This window comes from Aptenodytes forsteri, unplaced genomic scaffold (assembly GCF_000699145.1).
Source record: "Aptenodytes forsteri isolate BGI_AS27 unplaced genomic scaffold, ASM69914v1 Scaffold38, whole genome shotgun sequence".
Lineage (NCBI taxonomy): Eukaryota > Metazoa > Chordata > Aves > Sphenisciformes > Spheniscidae > Aptenodytes > Aptenodytes forsteri.
In genome coordinates, this window is record NW_008795704.1 from 64,279 (window position 1) to 84,131 (window position 19,853).

The following is a 19,853-nucleotide window of genomic DNA, read 5'->3' on the forward strand; positions in this document are numbered from 1 at the left end:
CTGCAGCCCGGGAGCTACACTTGCATGGTTCCCATGCACCCTGCACTGCCCCATGGCAGTGCTGCCTATCTCACTCTGCGTGTGCATCACTGCTCCTGAACAGAGCTGCCTCCTGGCACAATTTCCCCAGGGTAATCCCCCCAAGCTGGTCCAAAGCTGCAGAGCTTCCTCTCATCCCTGCCTGCACTGGCTTTCTGAGTCCAAAGCACTGCCGCCTCTCCAGGCCCTTCCTGGAGGAACCACAGGGCAGGCACCAGCACTCACGGGAAACCAGATCGAAGCATTTCTTGTCATCCATGTTTGGCTTCACCTGGCAGGTCAGTAAATTCAGCTTGGCTGGTGGGTGGTTGAGCTACAAGCAGAATGAGGAAGCATTGAAAGGCTGTGGTCCAGTGGTGACGAGCACTGCCTGGCTCTGGAGGCAGAGCCACGGATCCGCCCTGTGCCCAACACTTTGTCTTTGGCTGTGCTTTCAGGAGCAATACAAGAAATAGCGACACGGACCTTTTCTTTCCCAACAGCCACCCCATGCTTGGAGCCAGGTCCCCAGGCTCATGCCCCTCCATGACCACAGGCACATGAGGACCTCCTGTGTTTGTCTAAAGCTCTCTTGGGTTGCAGAGACTTAAGTCTCAACAGAAAGCCTCCTATGCCAGGGCAGCCCAGCAGGGCAAGCAGCAGGCATGAGGGCTCTGACAAGCCCCAGGAAGCCACCGGCACACCTGACAGTGGCAGGGTCTGTAGACCCTGCAGGGGTGGGCAGCAGCTCCCAGGCAGGAGCAGAGCAGAGTGGAAGAAGCAGTTCTTACAATGCTGTGAGAGATGGTCAAGTAGCCATTGCTGATGGTGCATTTCCTCTTCTGCCAGACTTTCCTCAACCTGGAAATGAGTGGAGGGTGAGCTGAGAGGACACACACACACAGAGGAGCAGATGCGCAATGCAGTGCAGCGCTGGCAAATGCAAGAGCCATGCAAGGCACAGCATGGGGCCGCAACTCTCATCAGACATGCCAGCTGGGCTGCCATGGATGGGGTCTGTCACTCTTTGTCTGGGCTGAGAAGGACCTGTCATATGGCATAAGACAGGCTTGTACAGACAGGCAGCACAGCTGTTGTGGAGGTGATACAGGTGCAGAGCATCAATCAGGGCAGCAGGACCTGCTAGCAGAGCACAAAGCCCTTTGCAGAAGCCCACAGCAAGCATTCAAGACCATCACCTCCAAACTGCTCCCAGGCTGGCTTTCCTATGCTTGCCATTCAGGGCAGACCATAACACAAGGGAAAGGTGGTAGAGATAGACCCGAAAGGGGGGGAGAGACTGAACTTCAGTCTGCAGTGGAGGAGACTCCTGAGCCCCAGTTCATTATTTTCTGTCCAGTTTCAGGTTTTTCTAGGACACTTCACAGTCCTTTCCAGGTGTGCAAGTCTCCCAGTGCAGGACCCCTGTGATTCCCAGCAAATATCCTCCCACGCACTGGTGGGAGATGATCCTCTTTCCAAAGACAGTGGAGTGCTTTCCAGGAGCTCAGGGTCTGGTTCCTGGGAGAGGGGCACAGGATGGCTGCTGGCTCTCTCTCCCCTCTGGCCCACAATGCCATCTCCAAGGCAGCAGTGACTCACACTGTGTCTAATTCACCCCACATTTCTGCTCCTTCCCCTAATTCTCACAGTCAGGGAGCTGAGCCCAGTACTGAACTGTGAGGGCAGAGGGGTCCGAAAGGCAAAGGATGGGTCAGGACTGGGAAGGGAGGGAAGGGAGAAGAGAGCAGAAAAATATCACCGGGACTGTATATAAATCCCCAGTGCAGCCCTGAGCATCTCCCACCCAGGAAGGATGGAGGGGTCAGGGCTCCTCATCCCGGAGCAGAGGCAATGGAGGGGGTTCTGGAAAGCAATGAGTGCCTGGGAGAGGAGGAGAAGCAGCGACCCTTCCCCATCCCTCCCAGCACAAGACCGTGGGGTGTTGGATGAAGGCGGTGGGATCCCTGCTGGAAGGAAAGACGGGGAGCTGGTTCTGGCTTCCCATGGTGAGTGCAGGGGTCCTTGCCCCCAGTGCTCACAGGGCTTGAGAGGACATTGGGCAGCTTCACAGGAGAGGAATGTCCTCAGAGCTAAAAGACGGACACAAGCTGCCTGGAGCTCTGTGTTGAAAGCTGTTGGGGGCTGGGATAGTGTTGAGCACACCTTCATGCATGCTTGTCCTGTTCCGTCTGCCACGAGCCACCCCGGGGAGAGGGGGTTGGTCTGAGTGAGCCCTGCTCTGGCCCCAGGTCACCGACGCACAATTGAAAGGGACATGCTGGATCCCAGCTTACCCATCGCTTTTCTTGAACAGGGTCCCCGACTTCTCCGTGCCATACTGCTTGTTCCCTTGCAGCTGGTGCATATTGTACCCTGCCTGTTTGTTCCCAGGGTCCTGACAGAAGGAGAGAAATAGCAGCAAGGCCCTACGCCATCAGTACCGCTGGCAACCCTGTGGCCCCCCGCCCCCAGAGCTCACCAGAAACCCCGCGGCTTTCTGCATCGGCAGGCAGGCACTACATAAGCAGCTGCCATGCCATGCCCTCTACAGGCACCACCACGCATTCCCTTGCAGGGAGGATCAGACTTTACCTCTTTCTGCTCCAGCTGCAATGACATTTTCAGTTGATGCCGAAGGGAGCAGAGCTGCTGCTTCTCCTCGTCTTGCCTGATCTTCATCTGAAAGGTGCCGGAGCACAGTGAGACACTCACATGGCAGCAGGAGGCTCCTGCCTCAGCTGCGACATCCCACTCCTTCTCCCAGGTGCAGCGGAGGTGCCCCCACACCTCGCTCTGCCACCCTCTGCCCTCGCCGCCTCCCCACGTCCGTGGGATGCACTGAGCCCCATTCCTATGGTGGGAGGTTGCTGCTCGTCCCCTGCAGTGCCATGATATGTGGCATGTGCAAGAAGCACTTCAGTGGAAACCTCATTGAGGGGAGGGAGTAGGCATGTCCCCAGCACCAGGACTCCTGCAACGCAAGACCACAGGAGAGCAGTCTGCATTTTATTGCGAAAACAGCTGTTTGCAGCTCTCCGCAGAGTAAAAACAACCAACAGCTTGAAGGTCACCGTGGTGGTGTTTTTTTTTTTCCCTTGGTAGTGTCAGTAATTAAAATAATTAAAAGGTCTCCAAGCCATCAAAAAGTTGATGGACCTTGGCACAGGAATGTGGCCCTGAAAAGGAGCCTGGAGGTTTGTCCGCATGAGGGATCCATAAGATGCTGCTTGCTGTGCTCGGTTACTCTGCTCTGGGGTGGCACCTCTCCTCTTTTTGTTATTTACATAATTAATTTTAATATTAATTATTATAAATTATGGCACAAGCAAGGTAACACCCCTAATGCAGATTAATTCAAACAAAGCAGCAGATGCCCAGAGGACACCTGCACTACAGGACCAGGGGAGACGAGTACAAGTGATGCTGACACAGTATCTGGGTGAGGACCATATCCCAAGCCTCTGCAAATCTTGACTTGCAAGGAGGTATGGAGAAGGATGAGCAAGCCCAAGCAAACTGGAATGGAGGTCTAGAAATGCTGGGAAACTGACATAAACCCTCTGCTGCACTTGGAGGACATCATACCACCTGGAACATGAGTGCTCAGACTGTCTCTGAAAGCCCTGCCACTTGGAAAAACTCCTTTCTGTCTCCAGGCTGTGTATGACTGACAGAGCCCAAAGTCAAAAACTAAAGTTCATAAGGCTTACAGTGACCTGCCTCTACAGCAAAACAAAGCCCCCAAGGAAATGCATTAAGAGCTTGAGTTGGCAGCAACAGGCATGGAAAGCTAAGAGCACAAATGAGAAATCTGGAATTCTGCAGAGCAGCTAGGGCTTTGGCAGATGAATACGTTAGTGCCTCCTTGGTATCCATGTTTATGCTTGTTCTTCCTACTCTGTGTCCTGGGGAATGGCACCATAATTTTCCCACTCCCAAGGATGGCTGCATTTCGCCCCTCCATGGGCCACTGTGCATCAGAGGATCAGGAAATAATGATTAATAGATGTAAAGAGCTGCAGAAGTCCCCAGTTCTGCTTCTGCAGAGGAAGAGGAGGCCCTGGGGAAGACATTCCTGCTCTCCAGCCTGCTCCTGCTTGCCACATCCAACTTCAGATGAATACTCACACTCTGCAGCTCCGGGATAAGCTTCTCTGTAAATTTCTTAAGTTTTGCCGTTGTGTTTAAACATTCCTGGAAAAAACTGAGAGGAGAGGCTAATGTAAGGGCATGTCCTGAAATCCTGCTCTTAGCACTGGCTGGGGAGCCTACAGCCATAATTTTCCCACTCCCAAGGATGGCTGCATTTCGCCCCTCCATGGGCCACTGTGCATCAGAGGATCAGGAAATAATGATTAATAGATGTAAAGAGCTGCAGAAGTCCCCAGTTCTGCTTCTGCAGAGGAAGAGGAGGCCCTGGGGAAGACATTCCTGCTCTCCAGCCTGCTCCTGCTTGCCACATCCAACTTCAGATGAATACTCACACTCTGCAGCTCCGGGATAAGCTTCTCTGTAAATTTCTTAAGTTTTGCCGTTGTGTTTAAACATATTCCTGGAAAACTGAGAGGAGAGGCTAATGTAAGGGCATGTCCTGAAATCCTGCTCTTAGCACTGGCTGTGAAGCCTACAGATGCCAGGCTCCCCTGAGCTCCTGCCTCAGAGCCCATCATGCCTTCAGCAGACAGCACTTTCGCTTCATAATTGAAAAAAAATCTTTCTTAGGAAATGTATTTTAGAAAGATTTGGAGGCAGTTAAATTCAGGGAGAGTGCTCAGCACTCTGTCTTCTTTGCATCCCAGATTTCTGCTTTACACTGGCTTATGAAAATGTCAGACTAAAGAGAGGAAACACATTCCTTGCCTCCACGGCCTCCAGAAGAGGACTTTTGGCAAGTTACAGGACAGGCCAAGCCAACTGCAGGAACCCAGGTCCTGCAAGTTAAGCCACCCCCAGGTCCCCTCTACAACCAGCGGTTCTGGAGAGAAAGGGCGTGCAGACAGGTTACCGGTCGCTCTTACTTGAACTGTGAGCTGCAGTGCTTGATGTAGTTTTGCAGCAGGTCAATCCCTTTCTTGGTTTTGATCTCATTCACTTTGATTAGATACTGAAGGGAAAAGGACACAGGGACTGAATTTGTAGCTTAGAGAGAAATGCCTTTTATGTACTTTTTGATGCCCCCCTCCCAGTGTGTTGTGGCCCATCCTGGCAGTTATGCCCTGATGGGAGCAGCTCATGTGGCTTTTATGGGGTGAGAAGATGGTGGTAAGCAGGGCCCAGTGCTTTGATTTGGCCAATAGAGTGGTGGACCCATGCTGGTGGCATGGACCCTGGGCTTGCTGGGCTTTACTTATGCAGGGCACACACTCAATTAATACACCCTCAAAGATTCATCATTCATGGTGCTTTCACTGAAGAATGGCCAGCTTTCCTATAGACCTTCAAACCTCATTGCTCAAGAGCCAAGTTCCTCCAAGACGCACCAGACTTGATCCATGAACTGCACCACCTCCACCTGACCCTACTGACAATGTCAGTGCTGTGAGCCTGCCTATGTCCTACACGCAGCTGGCATCTCAGCCTGCCTTGAGGACCTTCAGAAGCGAGCTGAAGGTTCAGGTTTCCAGCCCAAACTTATCTGCCACCTCACCCAGCCCATCCTCCAACATAACAACCTCACCAGTGAAAACCAATACTGGCCTTTTCAGTCAGTGGACTGACAACGTGAAACAGTGTGTTGTGCTGTGAAACATGTTGAGTATTTCTCCATCTGTATCTGGACTACTCCTACATCAGCATCAGCTCTCTTGACAGTGCAACTACTGTAAAATCAGCAACCTGCTAACAACCATTTCCAGAAGACCCACAGGCCAACATAGTAAATCACCTTCCAAAATACATGTTCAACATGGCTAACCTCAGACTTCCCTATATTTATTCTGAGGGGATCATTCAAAACACTCTCGATCCATCAGAAGAAGTGTTTCCTAGAAGACACCCTCTCAGGAACCCGAATGCCACGTGTGGACTCACATCAGCACAGAACAGAACCTGCATCTGACCTGCTGGCTCTGTTTAAGGACAATGCAGCTCCATAGCACAAGGGCTTCTAATATTTGAAGTAGAGCAACAGTTTCAGTACGGAAACAGTAACTGTTTCCAAAACACGGTTACAAAGAGCTGGATATTTTGAATGAAATCGGTGTCTTCCAATCTTTTACTCATGCTGTTGCTTGTGACATGTGGCAGTGGGAGCAGGAAATCCTGTTTGCAGGGGAGTTGGGCTGAGTTTATCCCAACAAGCAGACGGAGGGCTATGGTGGGACCATCTGAGAGGGAGCAGGGACCCCAGTGCCAGCAGTGCCCACCGTGGGCAGTCGGGAAGAAGCTCTGATCCAAAGCCTTCGTGGGATTTTTCCCAAGTTGTTATCTCTACTGCCAAGTTAATATAGGCTCAAGATTTGGCTAAACTCCTTAACCAGCCCCTATCCCAGGTTGGCTTGAGCTTACCACAACCCAGGCAGCTCTCCAACTGAAGGAATATGCCCAGGGTCTCACTGGCACAACGGACATGACCTGCTGAGTAATGGTCCCTGGGGATCTGCAGCCCACCTCGGTGCTGCTCCCCAGGGGCCAAGCAGAGGGAGCTGCCAGATGGTGCCGGTGCCTGGGGCAGAGCCTGGGGGTCTTCAGCAACCCAGGAAGGCAGAAAGGGACCTGCAATACCCTGGACACCAGCATCACTCACTGACTGGGGACAGAAGATGGCCCTAAATGAAAAATCAGCGTGGATTCAGACAAAAAAGCTGCTTTGAAACAATCCCAAGTTGGAAGGCAAGTGAGAAACACCAGCATGAGAGTCACTGCTGATGACTGCACACTCCAGACTGGGCTCTGCCAGGGCTGTGGCACAGTTGCTGTGCACCAATGGAAGGGAAATTCATCCCTTGGATGCCGATTCAGCAACTCTAACACCGCTCCGTGTGGCACAGGCTGGTCCCTGTCCTTACCTCACACATGTTCAACTGAAAGGTCCTGCGCTCCTTCTCCATCTCCTCGGCAATCTCCCCCCCTCTCACCTCGCTCCGCACCATGCCATGCTGCTTCGCCAGCTCACGCTTCTCCTTCTCAATCTTGGTGCTCAAGGAAAGAGGAGACGTGTGAAAGGCTCCGTCTGACTGCTTGCTGGTGAAAGCAGACAAAAACTAGCCTCCAAGTCCAGGCCTTGGGGTGAGGGAGCCTAAGACTTACAGTTTGCTCTCATAGTCTTTGCAGGCCTTCTCAAAGGGCTTCCTGAACTCCTAGGAAGAGCCAAAAGCACCATTTAATGACTACGACCGCAACAGAGCCTTCCTTATCCTCAGCATACTGCGTTCCCACTGCGTCACCCTAGCATAAAGGCCCTTGCAGACCCAGGACATGGCTGTCCACAGGAGTGTCCCTCCCCAGGAAGGTCCTCGCCTTTCCTCAGTGCACTGCAGACAAGTGTGCTCAGCAGTGCAGGTTCACTCACGGGCCCATGCTTGCACACACATGCGAATACACATAGGCTCCAAAACATACATCACGCACATGTACATCACATAGCAGTACCCAGCTATAACATCTTTCACAGACTCACAATTTTAAGGGCAGAAGGAATTGCTCAGACACACACAAACCAGAAAGTGCGACCCAGATTCTCACCTGCTGAAGCCAGAATGTCGTGCTTAACCAAAGCAAACCAAACCAATGTCATGCTTAACCAAACACCACTCAGAGAGACATCAGAAACCCACCCAAACCTGGCAGCATCAGCACAATCTGATTCTTCCCCAGGTATTCATTTAATGGTGAATTACTCTTGCTGCTAAAAAGCCATCATTTGTTTCTCATTTGACTGTGTGACTTTAGCTTCTCTCCAGCGGTTACCACCTTGATATGTTCATCTGCAATTTGTCCATTAAATGCATTTACTCAGATCACCCATGTTCTGCCCTGTTCTCACCACTTACTGCTCTGCAAACCCCTATGTCAAAGACAGAGTAAATCAGGTTGGAGGGGACTTCGGCAGGTCTCTAGTCTAATCTCCCACTCAAGGCAGGGACAGCACTGAATTCAGACCAGGCTTTGTGCAGGCAGGTGTTGAAAAAAACCCAAGGATGGAGACCCACAGCCTCTCTGGGTCCCTGTCCCAGTGCCCCTCCATCCCCCAAGGTGAAATTTCTTTATTTATGTCAAGGCAGAATCTTGTCAGGACAGATTTATCTTGCATTTATCTCCATTCTAATGAAAATGTCAAACTGATTCAGGTCAGCCTCTGATTCCTGTTGGATCCCTTCAGCTTAATCATGACTCCTTGCGAGCAGCTGGTTTTTTCCTCTCTCTCTGCCTATTTTCTTGGTTCCCAATCTTCTTGATATTGTCCTTAACAATGTAAAAAGTGGATTTTTTTTCTTATTATTTTATATTCTCTTATCAATTTACTTCACACCGGAAGTTCCAGAATTTGCTCTCTCCTTCCACTTTCATGCTCCTGTATAGCACAAGCTTCCACATGGATGCCTAATTGCTTGTAATTAGTTTCAGAATTAGTCCTTTAGAAGTCCCCAAGCCCTGCCACAGTTCCCATTCCTCTTTCTGCAATCCTGTCCAAAACTTTTCCTCCAGTTTCCCAGAGGTTCAGCTGTTTGCTCAAGGATCCCCAGCCCAGCTCTGATACAGCTCAGCTGCAAAACCTTCATCAAGCATCTGAGGAAACTGCAGAGCTGGGAGAAAAAGCTGGGAGAAAATCTGTAGAGTGGAACCATACAAGATTAAAAAGGTAAAATTACAGAGTTTAGGTTGTTGAAACAGGTTCGTTACTAGCTCAAGGATTCAAGAGGAAAAATAGTATCATGGAAAAATATAAAATCCTAAATGAAGAAAACACAGGGGATTTGTCAGAGTATCAGCAGGTCTTGTGGAAGACAGCAATGACCAATAGCAAGAATCTGTTGCAGGGAGCAGGAGCACTGTCCCTGCTCCTCCCGAGCTGGTCTGCCCAGCCAGCACAAGTCCTCAGGTGTCTCATCATGGTGCTGAGTGTATTAATGCCAAGCTCATTAAATCCTGACAATCTTGTGTGTGCATCAGCTGATAAATAATTGCTTTACTGTTTCAAGTTTTACATACCCTGCTCGTGGAGTCTCTGTGCCCAAAACTACCCAGAGAGGAAAGGTGCCAGGTCACAACTGGCAGCTGCTCCACCACGTTAGATGCAGGCTATGATCAGCAATCCCTCGACAGTGACCTCGCTCCAGCATTGCGATCGGGACTGGTCCAGCTTCCTCACCCCAAATTCCCACAGGCAAGGGCACCCCTATGCAGGCAGAGGCATCCGGGGCAATTGCGCAGAGCTGATGGCCTGAGTACTGCCACTGGGACTTAGTGGTAGGAATGTGCATGCAGACTTACCAAGGACCATGATGACCTTCCCATTGGTTAAAAAAAGCAAAAATTAAATACAAGTTTGATGCTTTTCCTAAAATCTATACTGATGAGCGCTGTGAAGCTCTCTGATATCTCTACAGTGCTGAAGATCAAATTGCATGGTCACTTCAGTACTTGCTACTCTGCAGTCCCTGAGAGGTACCTGCAGCTGGTACATACACACATGCACGCTCAGATTCACACCAACACACGTGTGCTCATACACGTAAATGAAAGAGCCACAGGTGGGTCTGCGGGGGTGGGGTAGACCTCACTGGGAGGTTGTGGGGGAGTTTGTGCACTGATGGCCAGGGAAGATATCAGTATCTGTTGGCACAACATCCTGATTTTTCCCTGCATAGCAAATGCCACCAGACTCCTCCAGATTCAGCCAGGTGCAGGCAAACAGGCTGAGGTCCCAGCTAAAGGGCATCTCTAGCTTGACCTGTGGTGTGAGGTGCCAGCCTCGGGAGAGAGCAGGATCCAGCACACAGGAGGTGCAGGCAGACCTGCCCTTCCAACATGTATCCCTGCCAGAGGACAAGACGTGAGCCAGGGATGAGACCTCACAGCTGGTACCCACTCTGTCTCCAGCCATTCGCTTACCAGCCTCACCGTGGCACAGCCCTTTCAGCCCCTGCTTACCCCTTTGAGCTCTTTCATGTCACCCTTTATTAATGACTCCAGGAAAAAGTTAATGTTGTGGTACAAACTCTGCCACTGGAAAGGAAAGAGAGAGATCACGCTACTATCACTGCACCCCTGCACCGCTCCTCATGCAGAGAAAGCAGAGCTGTTTGTGAGCCTGCAGAGGAACCACTTTGGAAACCAATCAGCTGAAAGCCTCCATCCTTGGAAATTACCAAGCTGGAAAAAGCCACAGCCAGCCTGACCCAGTGTTGGTGAAAGCCCGGCTTCAAGCAGGATGGTGGACAGGAGACCTACAGTAGACCTCCAGAGGCCTCTTCTGAGCAGCCTCAGAGGTCTGCACAGACGGCCCTGGCTGTGCAGGCTGCACCACTGGCTCTGCAACCGCATGCCATGGCCTCCTGCCTCCATCTGGGGAAGGGGATGAGCTTGGGCCTCCAGGCTGTGGCCCAGAGCCTGCTGCTCTTCCTGGGGACCCTGGCTAGCATCCCCTTGCAAGCCAGGGGCCCCACTCTGATGTACATGCAGGGGACAGAGCTGCCTACCAGACTCCTGACAGCGGTCAGCAGCTCCCGGGAGAAGGCAGCAAAGGTGCTAAAGGCACTGGCCAGCTGCTCCTCGCCCTCCAGCTGGTAGTTGGCTGAGAACTTCTCCTGGGCAGCGATGTAGGCTTCGAGGTGGCTGATGAGGTCTGGGAGAACATGGATAGTCTTCAGCGAGTGCAGGGGGAAGGTCAGGATGAATGCCCAACCCCTGCCTCTCTTCTGGGAGTCACCATGCCCGGTTCTGCTCACGTACCTGAGCTGGCTCCTGTTGCCTCCTGCTGCCCCCACCACTACCACCCAGCTATAGGGACCCCTGAGACCCATATTCCCTGCTGCGGTCAACCTGACCTGCAGCAAGGACTCCCCTCACCCGTCCATTGCTGTCTCCCAAGTCCTGAGGCTCCATTCTGCCCTGACCTTGTCCACAGCTATGCTCCGCCTTGGTTGCTTTCCTCATCTTCTGCAGCACAGCTCGGTCGGCATCCAAGGCCTAGAAATGCAGAGGAGATGATCACTGACTACATCCATACATGCATTTCCATAACCCACAGGGCTTAGCACAAGCCTCAGCATCCCCAAGCTGGACTGTCCTGCCAGCAGATAGGTGATGATCTAGTGGTAGTAGTCCATGTATATCTTAAATATCTGCAAGCCTTCCTGATGTTCTTCTGGAAGAAGTGGTCAAGCATTAAGGGAGAATTGGAAAATATATTAGAAAAAGGAACACACAACATTGACAGAAAATGTGGATTTCAGTGGCAAGAGACTATTAGTTACAAATTATATTTCCATCACTGTCAGCGTCATTCCTGGGCTGAGAGGAGGAGGCATAGGTGGCTGAGGGGAAAAGTTTGCAGGCGTCTAAACTCTCTGCCTATGAGAGACTGGATTACAGATGTTACTTCATACACATACTGCTTGGAAGGACTCTCATGCAATCTCTTGTTGGGAGCACGATTATTGTCAATACCAGATCAGGTTGGCTGTGCTTTACTTAGTTCGACTTTGAAACCCTCCGAAGATGGAGGTCACCTCTCTAGTGACCTCTTGCAGGGCTGCACCACCCTCTGCAGAAGAAACTTTTCCTAATGCCCAACCTGAACTTCCTGAGCCACAAAGTGGATATTGCTGCATGTTATATCATCTGATGCTGCCCAAAAGAGCTTGACACTATTGCCTATAGCTGCCCTTAGATGAGTTGTGGGCTGCTGTCAGACATCCCCTCTTCACCCAGCTAAATCAGCCCAGCTCTACTTGTCTGTTACCGTCCACTGACCCTCTCTGGTTTCTCCACATCGCTCCTGACTGGGGACAGTGCTTCAGGTGTGACCCATTCACCAGACTGATGTGAGCCCCAACAGCTCCCACATCAGGCTGGCCCTGCAGGGAGTGACAGGACTTCACTCTGAGTGTTGTCCTGACAGTGCCAGAGCTCGAAGACAGTGCACAGGCTTTTAAGATCCATAAACACGGATTTGTGGGAGCAAACAGTTTTACAGCAATTTGGGAATGCAAAGAACAGCTCAAGGTGGACTTGCATGCTGCAGCTAAGGCTATTTAACAGCTGAGTGGGCGGGTGGGTACCCAGGGGATTGGTACCACCACTGGCTTTGTCCTCTGTTGTGCACTGCATCAGCCAAGCCACACAGCTGAACACATGTAGTAGAGGAGGATGTGAGTCAGGCTCTGCATGGGTCAGCACAGTCAAGACTGTGGCATGCAGGGACATCACTGTAAACATTTAGGTACCCAAGGAGCAATAGTGCTGGAAACTTATCTGCCTGCACATTTCCAGAGTTCAGTGCAGCAGGGATGTTGAGAACTTGAATTATGGACTTATACACCAAAATAGGAGTTGCCAGACTTTCTGCTCCCCAGGGAAGAGCTGCCACCCACAACTCAGCACCTGCACGTTCTTGTCCAGCCCAGTTTGGGACTGAGGTTTTCCAGCCAAGCCCTCAAATAGAGATTCCTGGGGCAGTTAATGTGACCTCTAGGACCAGCAGGACTATGCTCACACCAAGCATTGCAAATCCAGGGAATCCAGTACTATGGTTCAAAGAGATCCCCATGAGCCAAGGTCAGAAAGGCAGTGGTGTGATAGAGCACCTGAAGCATCTGACCATTTTCCTTTGGCAAAGCTGCTGGAGACACTCATACCCCCATGTTCAGAAAATGACTTTAGGTTAATCCAGGACTTCAAGGACTAACCCATTCCCCTCACAACCACATGGTTATTGTGAGTGCCACCACAAGGCAGGAACAGTTCCTTCCTTGGCCACAGCTCCCTGCAGTTGTCTGAGCCATTGCATGTTGGATTCGTCTCGCTAACCTTAGGCATCCCTTCACCCTTCTTCAGGTGAAGCCCTTTTGGCTTAGGTGGAGCCCATCTCCTTTGCAGAGGCTCCACCAGGGCAGCTTTCCCAGTTCCAGATGTCTCTCATCTCCTCAACCCTACAGCAGATTTTTAGCCACACATTCAGACTCGACCTCTTCCCTTCCCTGCCTGCCCTTATACGTGGCGCTAGGAGGGAGCAATTTGGAGTCTGCTGCCACTGAGACCCTGATCTCCAACCTCCAAATGGCCTCCAGAGCCTCTCTCCCCCTCACTCCCCACTGCTGCTGGGACCCACCTTGACCAGGATGGCTGCCTCCTTCCTGAAATGTCCTTGGAGCCTGCCCAGGTCCCTCTGTGATACCAGTCAAGTTTATACTTCATCTTTTACCAGAAATTCAGCCTTCCACACACAGGTGCTCAAACCTCCCACATCCATGGCCTTCCTCTTCCTTTCTCCTGACAATCCCCTCCCTGAAGGTGTAACCTCGGTCCACAAGTGACCCATCACCACCTTTGGGACCGTTCCCTGTCTGCTGGGCCGATGCTTTCAGGCCAGAAGTCTTCCCTGCTTCAGAGGAGCAGCATCAGGGTAAGACTGCTCCATGGTGTCCCAGAGGCCATCACCAACAGGCACTTCCACCTCTCCAGGCTCCCCTCATCCAGTGAGCCCAGCTGCAAGAGGCGGCACTCTCCACAAGGATCATGAAGTGTATATGAGTACAGTTGCTGGCCACAAGGCAGGAAATTACATATCTGGCACTTGGCATGGGAAACCCCAAGCTCCCTTCCCTGCCTGTACTTTTACCTGTGTTTGTTTGCCTTGCAGGCACAGATCTGGTTCTGCACTTGGCTGAGCTGCATGAATTCCCCTTTGGGGACCTGCCTCCAGCAGTGGAAAACTGGCTGATGTCCTCCCCCTGCGGCTCAGCACTCCTTCCCTCTGCTGCCCACACTACTGCCAGGCTCAGCACACGCCATGCCAGGGCTCTCCTTGCTCAAGGACAGGCTCTTGGTGTGTTTACTGCTTTATCCCACACTGGTGCTGCTCTCTGTTACAAGCATGCACCTGCTGACGGCTGTTTGCACGCACTAAGACTCTTTGCTGTACAAAGTTCCACACACCATCAATAAAAGCTGCTGGCTGAACCACTGCAGAAGTCACCAGCACCGGTATTTCTGCCTTTCAGAGGTGAGACCAAGGAACAGAAGGACCTGTGGCTCCAGGTCTTCCAGCTCTGTTTTCATCCCTGTCTGTGATTTCCAGGGTGCTAGGGTCATAGCACACTTTTCCCTTCTCACTAGTTTTCAAGAGCGCAGAAAAACCCAGATTGAGAGTGACCATCAGTTCACATTGTCTGATCGTCTGCATAGACATGGCATTAACACTCACAAGACAACCTTGCATGAGCCTATACCCTGTGTGGGACTCAGAGGTCTCCAGAAAGACATCCAAACTGCATTTAAAGAGGATGGAGACCAAGCACTCGCTTCACCTTTTGGCCACGCACACCAGTAGTTCATTAAGTCACAGCTAAAATATTGCGAATAATTTCTTTTTTCATTTCAGTTTCAGCTTCAGCTCCCAGCTGCTGGCTTTTGCTTGCCCTTCTCCAGCACCAGAGTCTTCCTCCTAGTGAAAGCGCACAGAGGTGGCAGCTGAGCTACTGCACAGGTCAGAAGGAATTAAGTGCCAGGCGAGAGCCCGGTCAGCCTCACCTGGCAGCACAGTGCGAGCACATCAGGCTCAGGGCAGAAGCAAGACAGAGGCCAGCGCTGATGCAGGCAGAGAGGACCTTCCTGTAGGACAGGCAGCTCCTGCCGACACCAACGCTCAAGCAAGAGCAATTGGGGATACCCCACGATGTTGGAATTTCTCCTTGCCATCTGCTCAGTCCAGCCCTGATCTGCACCCAAAGATGAAATCATCTCCCCGTGTCTCCTGGCTTACACAAATGCTGCTGCCCAGCCAGCGCGGCTCACACCACAGCTGCCTGCTTTCACTGCAGCAAATCATCTGCAAACTGCACTGGGGGTTGCTGCTGCACAGCAGCGGGAGCATGTCCTGAGTTTTATGTCCACTCTGACACGCGAGTCCCAAGCCAGGAGCTCTGCAGACATGAACAAGTTCGGCAGTGTTTCTTTCTAACCACAGCTTCCTGATGTAGCAGCTCTGTTTTAAAGGACTGAAGTTTTAGCTTTGCTTGGGGTGCAAGTGATAGGGTAACAGTTGAAAATTAAGCAACACAAGGAAATTGCCCCATGCCCAGAGGCTCCTGAGCAAGTCCTGGCCTCTGGAGGCCTGAGAAGACAACAAACCTCAGTGACCACCACTGACAAAACGATCTACAGGAGCACAGCTCCCCACCTGCTCCAAGCCTGCAGGCGCTGGGGGACTTCAGGGCAGCAATCACAGCCCACAGACAGGCCCTGATAAAGTCCTGGACACCATCCCCTCATCTGCTGAAACTGCAAAATGATGAGAGAGGTGACACGGTGGTGGTGCGGTTTTGTTGCTCCCAGCACATTTACCAGACCTACCAGGAGGAGGCACCAAGGGACTCAGAGCCCTCTGGACCACCATATGGAGAGCCCCACCACAGTGGCAACATCTCATGGATATTTTCCACGGGGGGTCAGGATCTTGATTTGCCCAGGAACAGGCCAGCATGATGGTTACACTATACTGGCCGTAGTTTTCAGCTAAGTCCCAAGGCAGGTCTAGGTGGGCAGTAGGAAGCTCTCAGTGGGAAGCCTGGACCCTCCACTGAGCCAATCTTGCCCTCACTCATGGTCTTCCCAGGGCATCGAGCTCTGCTGCTTGCTCCCTCATGTGCCAGCAGCATGCAGCAACCCCTTCCCCTCCTGCACCGTGCCTTGATGATGCCTATTGGGGTCTTCTGGCTTTTGCCATCGGTCAGAAAACAAAGGCATTTGGCCCGAATAAGTTTTGCATCAGATGTTGTGCTCAGCAGCCAGCTCTCACCCCAGCTCTGTGAATTTTTGGAACCACTCATGCATTTGGCCTCCAAACATCCCACATCAGCGTATCCCACAGCTTAACTCTGGACAAGTGAGGAAACCATCCTGCCGCCCCCCAAGAACTTCCTTTAATTTTTTGTTTTGCTTTTAGTTTGATGCTTGTCTGGTCGAAGGGTTCTGTCCTCTCTTTACCACGCAGTGTGAGCCCAGTACAAGGTACAGCCTTCCCACACAAACCTCTCCCCCTTTGCTCTTGTCCCCACCGACTGACACCTGTCACCCGGCCACCATGACCCATCACAAGCCTTCACCAAATCTTTGCTTTGGTGACGCTCATACCACTCTCCGCTCACGGTGACAAATGATACGGTGATGCCCGAACTGGGGTGCAGATCCTGCGGGACCATGATGCGGATGGCCCCCCCAACTCCTCAGGGTGCACCCCCACAGCCCCCTGCCCCTGCTCACCTCCTCCAGGCTGTTGGCAGTGGCCTTGCAGTGGCCCACATGGCTGGCAAAGGTAGAGGTGGTGGGTGAGCTGAGGTCCTCCTGTGCCTGCCGCACAAAGTCACGCACCGAGATGAGGGCCGCCATGGCGCCACAGCGAGGTGGCACCAGGAAGGGGAACTGCCGGCAGGAGCCGCGGTTGCGCCAGCACTGGGCAGGGGGCTGGGGCGGAGGGCTGGGGTCACGCTGCTGCCAGCAGTGAGGGCAGGAGGGAGCCCCTCACCTTGCACACCCACACCCCGAACAGACACACACACACACCCCGCAGTGTGCACACTCTGACACACAGCCGCACACCCAGGCACACAGCAGCATGGCTACAAATCCTGCAATTGTAAGCTGAAATATTTTGAGGAAGCCTGAGGCAGACGCACTTTGAGTCACAGGGAGCTCCAGCCAGGTGCTGTGGTGGAAAATGCAGCTGAGTATGGCTGCAAGAGCCAGGGAGTTGCCTGGGGATGTGCACTGGGCATGCTGCGGTGCACTGAGCTTGCTGGCATGGACCGGTCACCGCTGAGGTGCACCAGGTGTGCTGGGATGCACTGGGCACTGCTGGGGTGACTGGGCACTGCTGGGGTGCACTGGGCACTGTTTGCGAAGGCAACGTCCCATGTGACAGGCCCTGCAGAAAGCTGGGGGTGACGCAGCACTGGGAGCAGCACTGTCGCACCCCAGAGCCCCGCTCTAGCCCCACACAGGTGCTGCATGACCTGAGCCTTTTGCAGACTGTTTCACTCCCCCAGCAGCCCAAGGGTCCCCTGGGGGGAGAGAGGGCTCCCCCTTTGCCATTCTGGGGCCTCCACCCAGCAGCTGAACTCCAGCCCCCCTGCGGGAGCAACACGTCTGCCCCACACTCACACCTGGCTTCAGGTCCCGCTAGAGTCCTCACCTGCTCCCTTCCTGCCTGCCTGGCTCTGCCCAGCTAGTTTTCTCCCCAGAACTTACTCTATTCCTAGCCCCATTCAAAAGACAATCAGGCAGCCATCTTCACTATAAAACCCCATTGTCAGTTAATTTCTTTGGAAATGCAACAGCCCCTTTGAGCATCATCTCCTGCACCAGGATGAGACCCCTCAGAAGGAAGCTGTCCTGTCAAAACTCAGGGTGAAGCACCTCCACTTGAGATCAGATCATGTCAGGGCTTGTCTGTGCAGAAGACAGGAACCCTGGGGCACCAGAGACCATGCTGAGAACAAGTCTCATTTAATTTATATCAGCCCAACACCACAACACAGATTCACACTGATGACCCCATGCCAATGTCCCAGCACTGTGCTATATGGGAGGAAGGGCAAAGGGGCATCAGCAAGGACTGCCTGCAGCAGGCCGGCCCCCGGCTCCAGAAAGCAGCTACAAAACACAAGCAGCATCAGAGAGAGCAGCCAAGGAGCTTTTATTCCTGTGGAAATGAAGAGCCAAAATGAAGTGTGAAGCAAGCTTGAATCCAACCCAGCACATGCAGGAAAAGCTGCTAAGCAGCTTGTAAGGAGTGACAACCAGAAAGTCCATGTCCCAGGGAGTGCTACCATGTCCAGAGCCGACTCCAATTCCAAGAGCTGTTCCTGTGCTCTTGGTACAGCAGGAAGCTCATGGCTACCTCAGCTCTGTTGTCCTTCTCCCAGGGGAGCCCCATTCAAAGGCCTTCCAGGTCCTACCTCCACCAGGACCCTACACCAGACCTGCCTTCCCCCCGTACAATGTGTTTTGAGCTCTTCAGACAAAGGTCTGGGAAGTGCCAAGTATTGTCAAGCCAGGGCATGGATGGCTCTGTATGTCCCCATCTCTGCCAAAAATCGCTCTCAACGGCAAGAGCTGGTTTCAGCTGCCACGTCTGTGGGGACAGCCCCAGCAGACCCCATTTTCCCACCTTCCCACCCCAGTCCCACAAAGAACAATTTTTTTCCCCAAAGCTGTAACTGTCCTTCAACAAGTTTGCCTTATTTAGTAGATTGGTTACTTGGTTTCTTAGCATCTTATGGGTACTTAGCATGAAACATGACTCCCCAAAGTGAGGCCACTTCTGCAGGTCTCTCACTCTGAAGGTTGACTCTGCACCTGCAGGATTTCCTTAAACTTTCTGGTCCATTCTCGATTCCTGCAATAATCACCCCTGTCTTTGAGTAGTCCTGTGCTGGAGAGCATTTATCCATTGATGATCTTCTCGCTGATGTATCCAGGCATGGTGTAGATCAAAAGAACCAGGAAGATGGTCAGAACAGCTACGATGAACAGCACAACGATGTATTTCTTGTACCGCTTCCAGATAAAGAACACAAAGGTCTTCATGGGATTCACAAACCAGTTGAAAGAAGTTTTTGGCCGGCTGGAACAGGAAGGGAAGAATAGATAAGCACAGGCTCAATCCACAGAACAGCACATTGGCCCCTCTGCTTTGGTGCCCCGCCACCCTCATAGGTCGCCAGCTCTTCCTGCTGCTTCCAGACAGAATCACCCTAGGGGCTGCAATAACTACAGTGCCTGTGAAAGTGCTGGAGACAACAGGACCTGAGCCTCAGGACAGCCCCCGCAGAGCTGTTCTGCACCCATGTGGCTAAGAGGTGCGTTCACATGGTTAAACCAGAGCTGCCCTTTTTGTACAAGCAATGTTATGGCACAGCTCCCTTGAGTACCTCACTGAGATCAGCCCTGGCCCAGATGCTGCAGCCACAAGTCCTGCTGGACCCACTCAAGCTCTGGGAAGCCCTGGCAGCCCCAGTCCTGCAGACCCTACCACCCAGGGCCTCATTGATTGCTCTCAGCTTCCTGAAAAGCAGATGCTCCCTGTCCCCAAGCAAACAGCTGCTGAAAACACGGCACTGTCCATCCATGTTAAAGTTGATAACACAGATACTCACTTGGGCTTTTCCAGGGGTTCAGGCTCTTTTCGGCCCAAACCGACAGGACTTTTCTCAGCCTCCTCCACAGTCAGCAGCTGGAACTCTGCTTCCACCTTACCCTGGAGGGGGAACATGTCTGAGCCACAGCCGCACGTGTTGCTTCACAGAGCAGCCTGCTGACCACACACCCTGCCAGGACTGGGTATTTTTCTCCCAGTTCCACTTAGAGATGCTCAGAGCAATTAACTTTTCTCTCCAGGCATTAGCTACAGAGTCTCTCACTTCGCAGCCAGTGGAAACTGTGGCCTGGCCAGAAACTAACTGTTTTGCAGACAAGGCATGTATTGTAATGCACTCCCCAGCTAGGCAGAGACCCTAGGATGAGCTTTTGCTGCTCTCCTGTCTGGCTGATGGGGAGCCATGTGCCTCTTGCTTTGGTCCCCTCACTGAGCACTGCTCTATGGGAAGCTCAGAGGAAGACATGAAGTTGGACACCCCCTGCATGCCACCGCAGCTGGCACTGCTGGATTT

At 52.4% G+C, this 19,853-nt stretch overlaps 2 protein-coding genes across 2 annotated transcripts in view; both read right to left on the minus strand.

Moving 5' to 3' along the window:
- The window catches only part of LOC103902220 (arf-GAP with SH3 domain, ANK repeat and PH domain-containing protein 2-like), a 28,476-nt gene extending 11,904 nt beyond the window's left edge, over positions 1-16,572 (minus strand). Inside the window, exons 1-12 of the mRNA XM_009283237.1 lie at positions 16,447-16,572; positions 11,079-11,151; positions 10,662-10,807; positions 10,114-10,188; positions 7,270-7,319; positions 7,029-7,158; positions 5,040-5,125; positions 4,150-4,225; positions 2,614-2,700; positions 2,316-2,416; positions 810-879; positions 265-352 (exon numbers count right to left, since the gene is read on the minus strand). Of these exons, the coding sequence (XP_009281512.1) occupies positions 265-352; positions 810-879; positions 2,316-2,416; positions 2,614-2,700; positions 4,150-4,225; positions 5,040-5,125; positions 7,029-7,158; positions 7,270-7,319; positions 10,114-10,188; positions 10,662-10,807; positions 11,079-11,151; positions 16,447-16,572 (1,108 nt within the window). The remainder of the gene's footprint in view (positions 1-264; positions 353-809; positions 880-2,315; positions 2,417-2,613; positions 2,701-4,149; positions 4,226-5,039; positions 5,126-7,028; positions 7,159-7,269; positions 7,320-10,113; positions 10,189-10,661; positions 10,808-11,078; positions 11,152-16,446) is intronic.
- Positions 16,573-18,307: 1,735 nt separating this feature from the next.
- Positions 18,308-19,853, minus strand: part of LOC103902239 (fer-1-like protein 4) — a 44,153-nt gene continuing 42,607 nt past the window's right edge. Inside the window, exons 44-45 of the mRNA XM_019473117.1 lie at positions 19,341-19,441; positions 18,308-18,808 (exon numbers count right to left, since the gene is read on the minus strand). Of these exons, the coding sequence (XP_019328662.1) occupies positions 18,628-18,808; positions 19,341-19,441 (282 nt within the window). The 3' untranslated portion in view covers positions 18,308-18,627. The remainder of the gene's footprint in view (positions 18,809-19,340; positions 19,442-19,853) is intronic.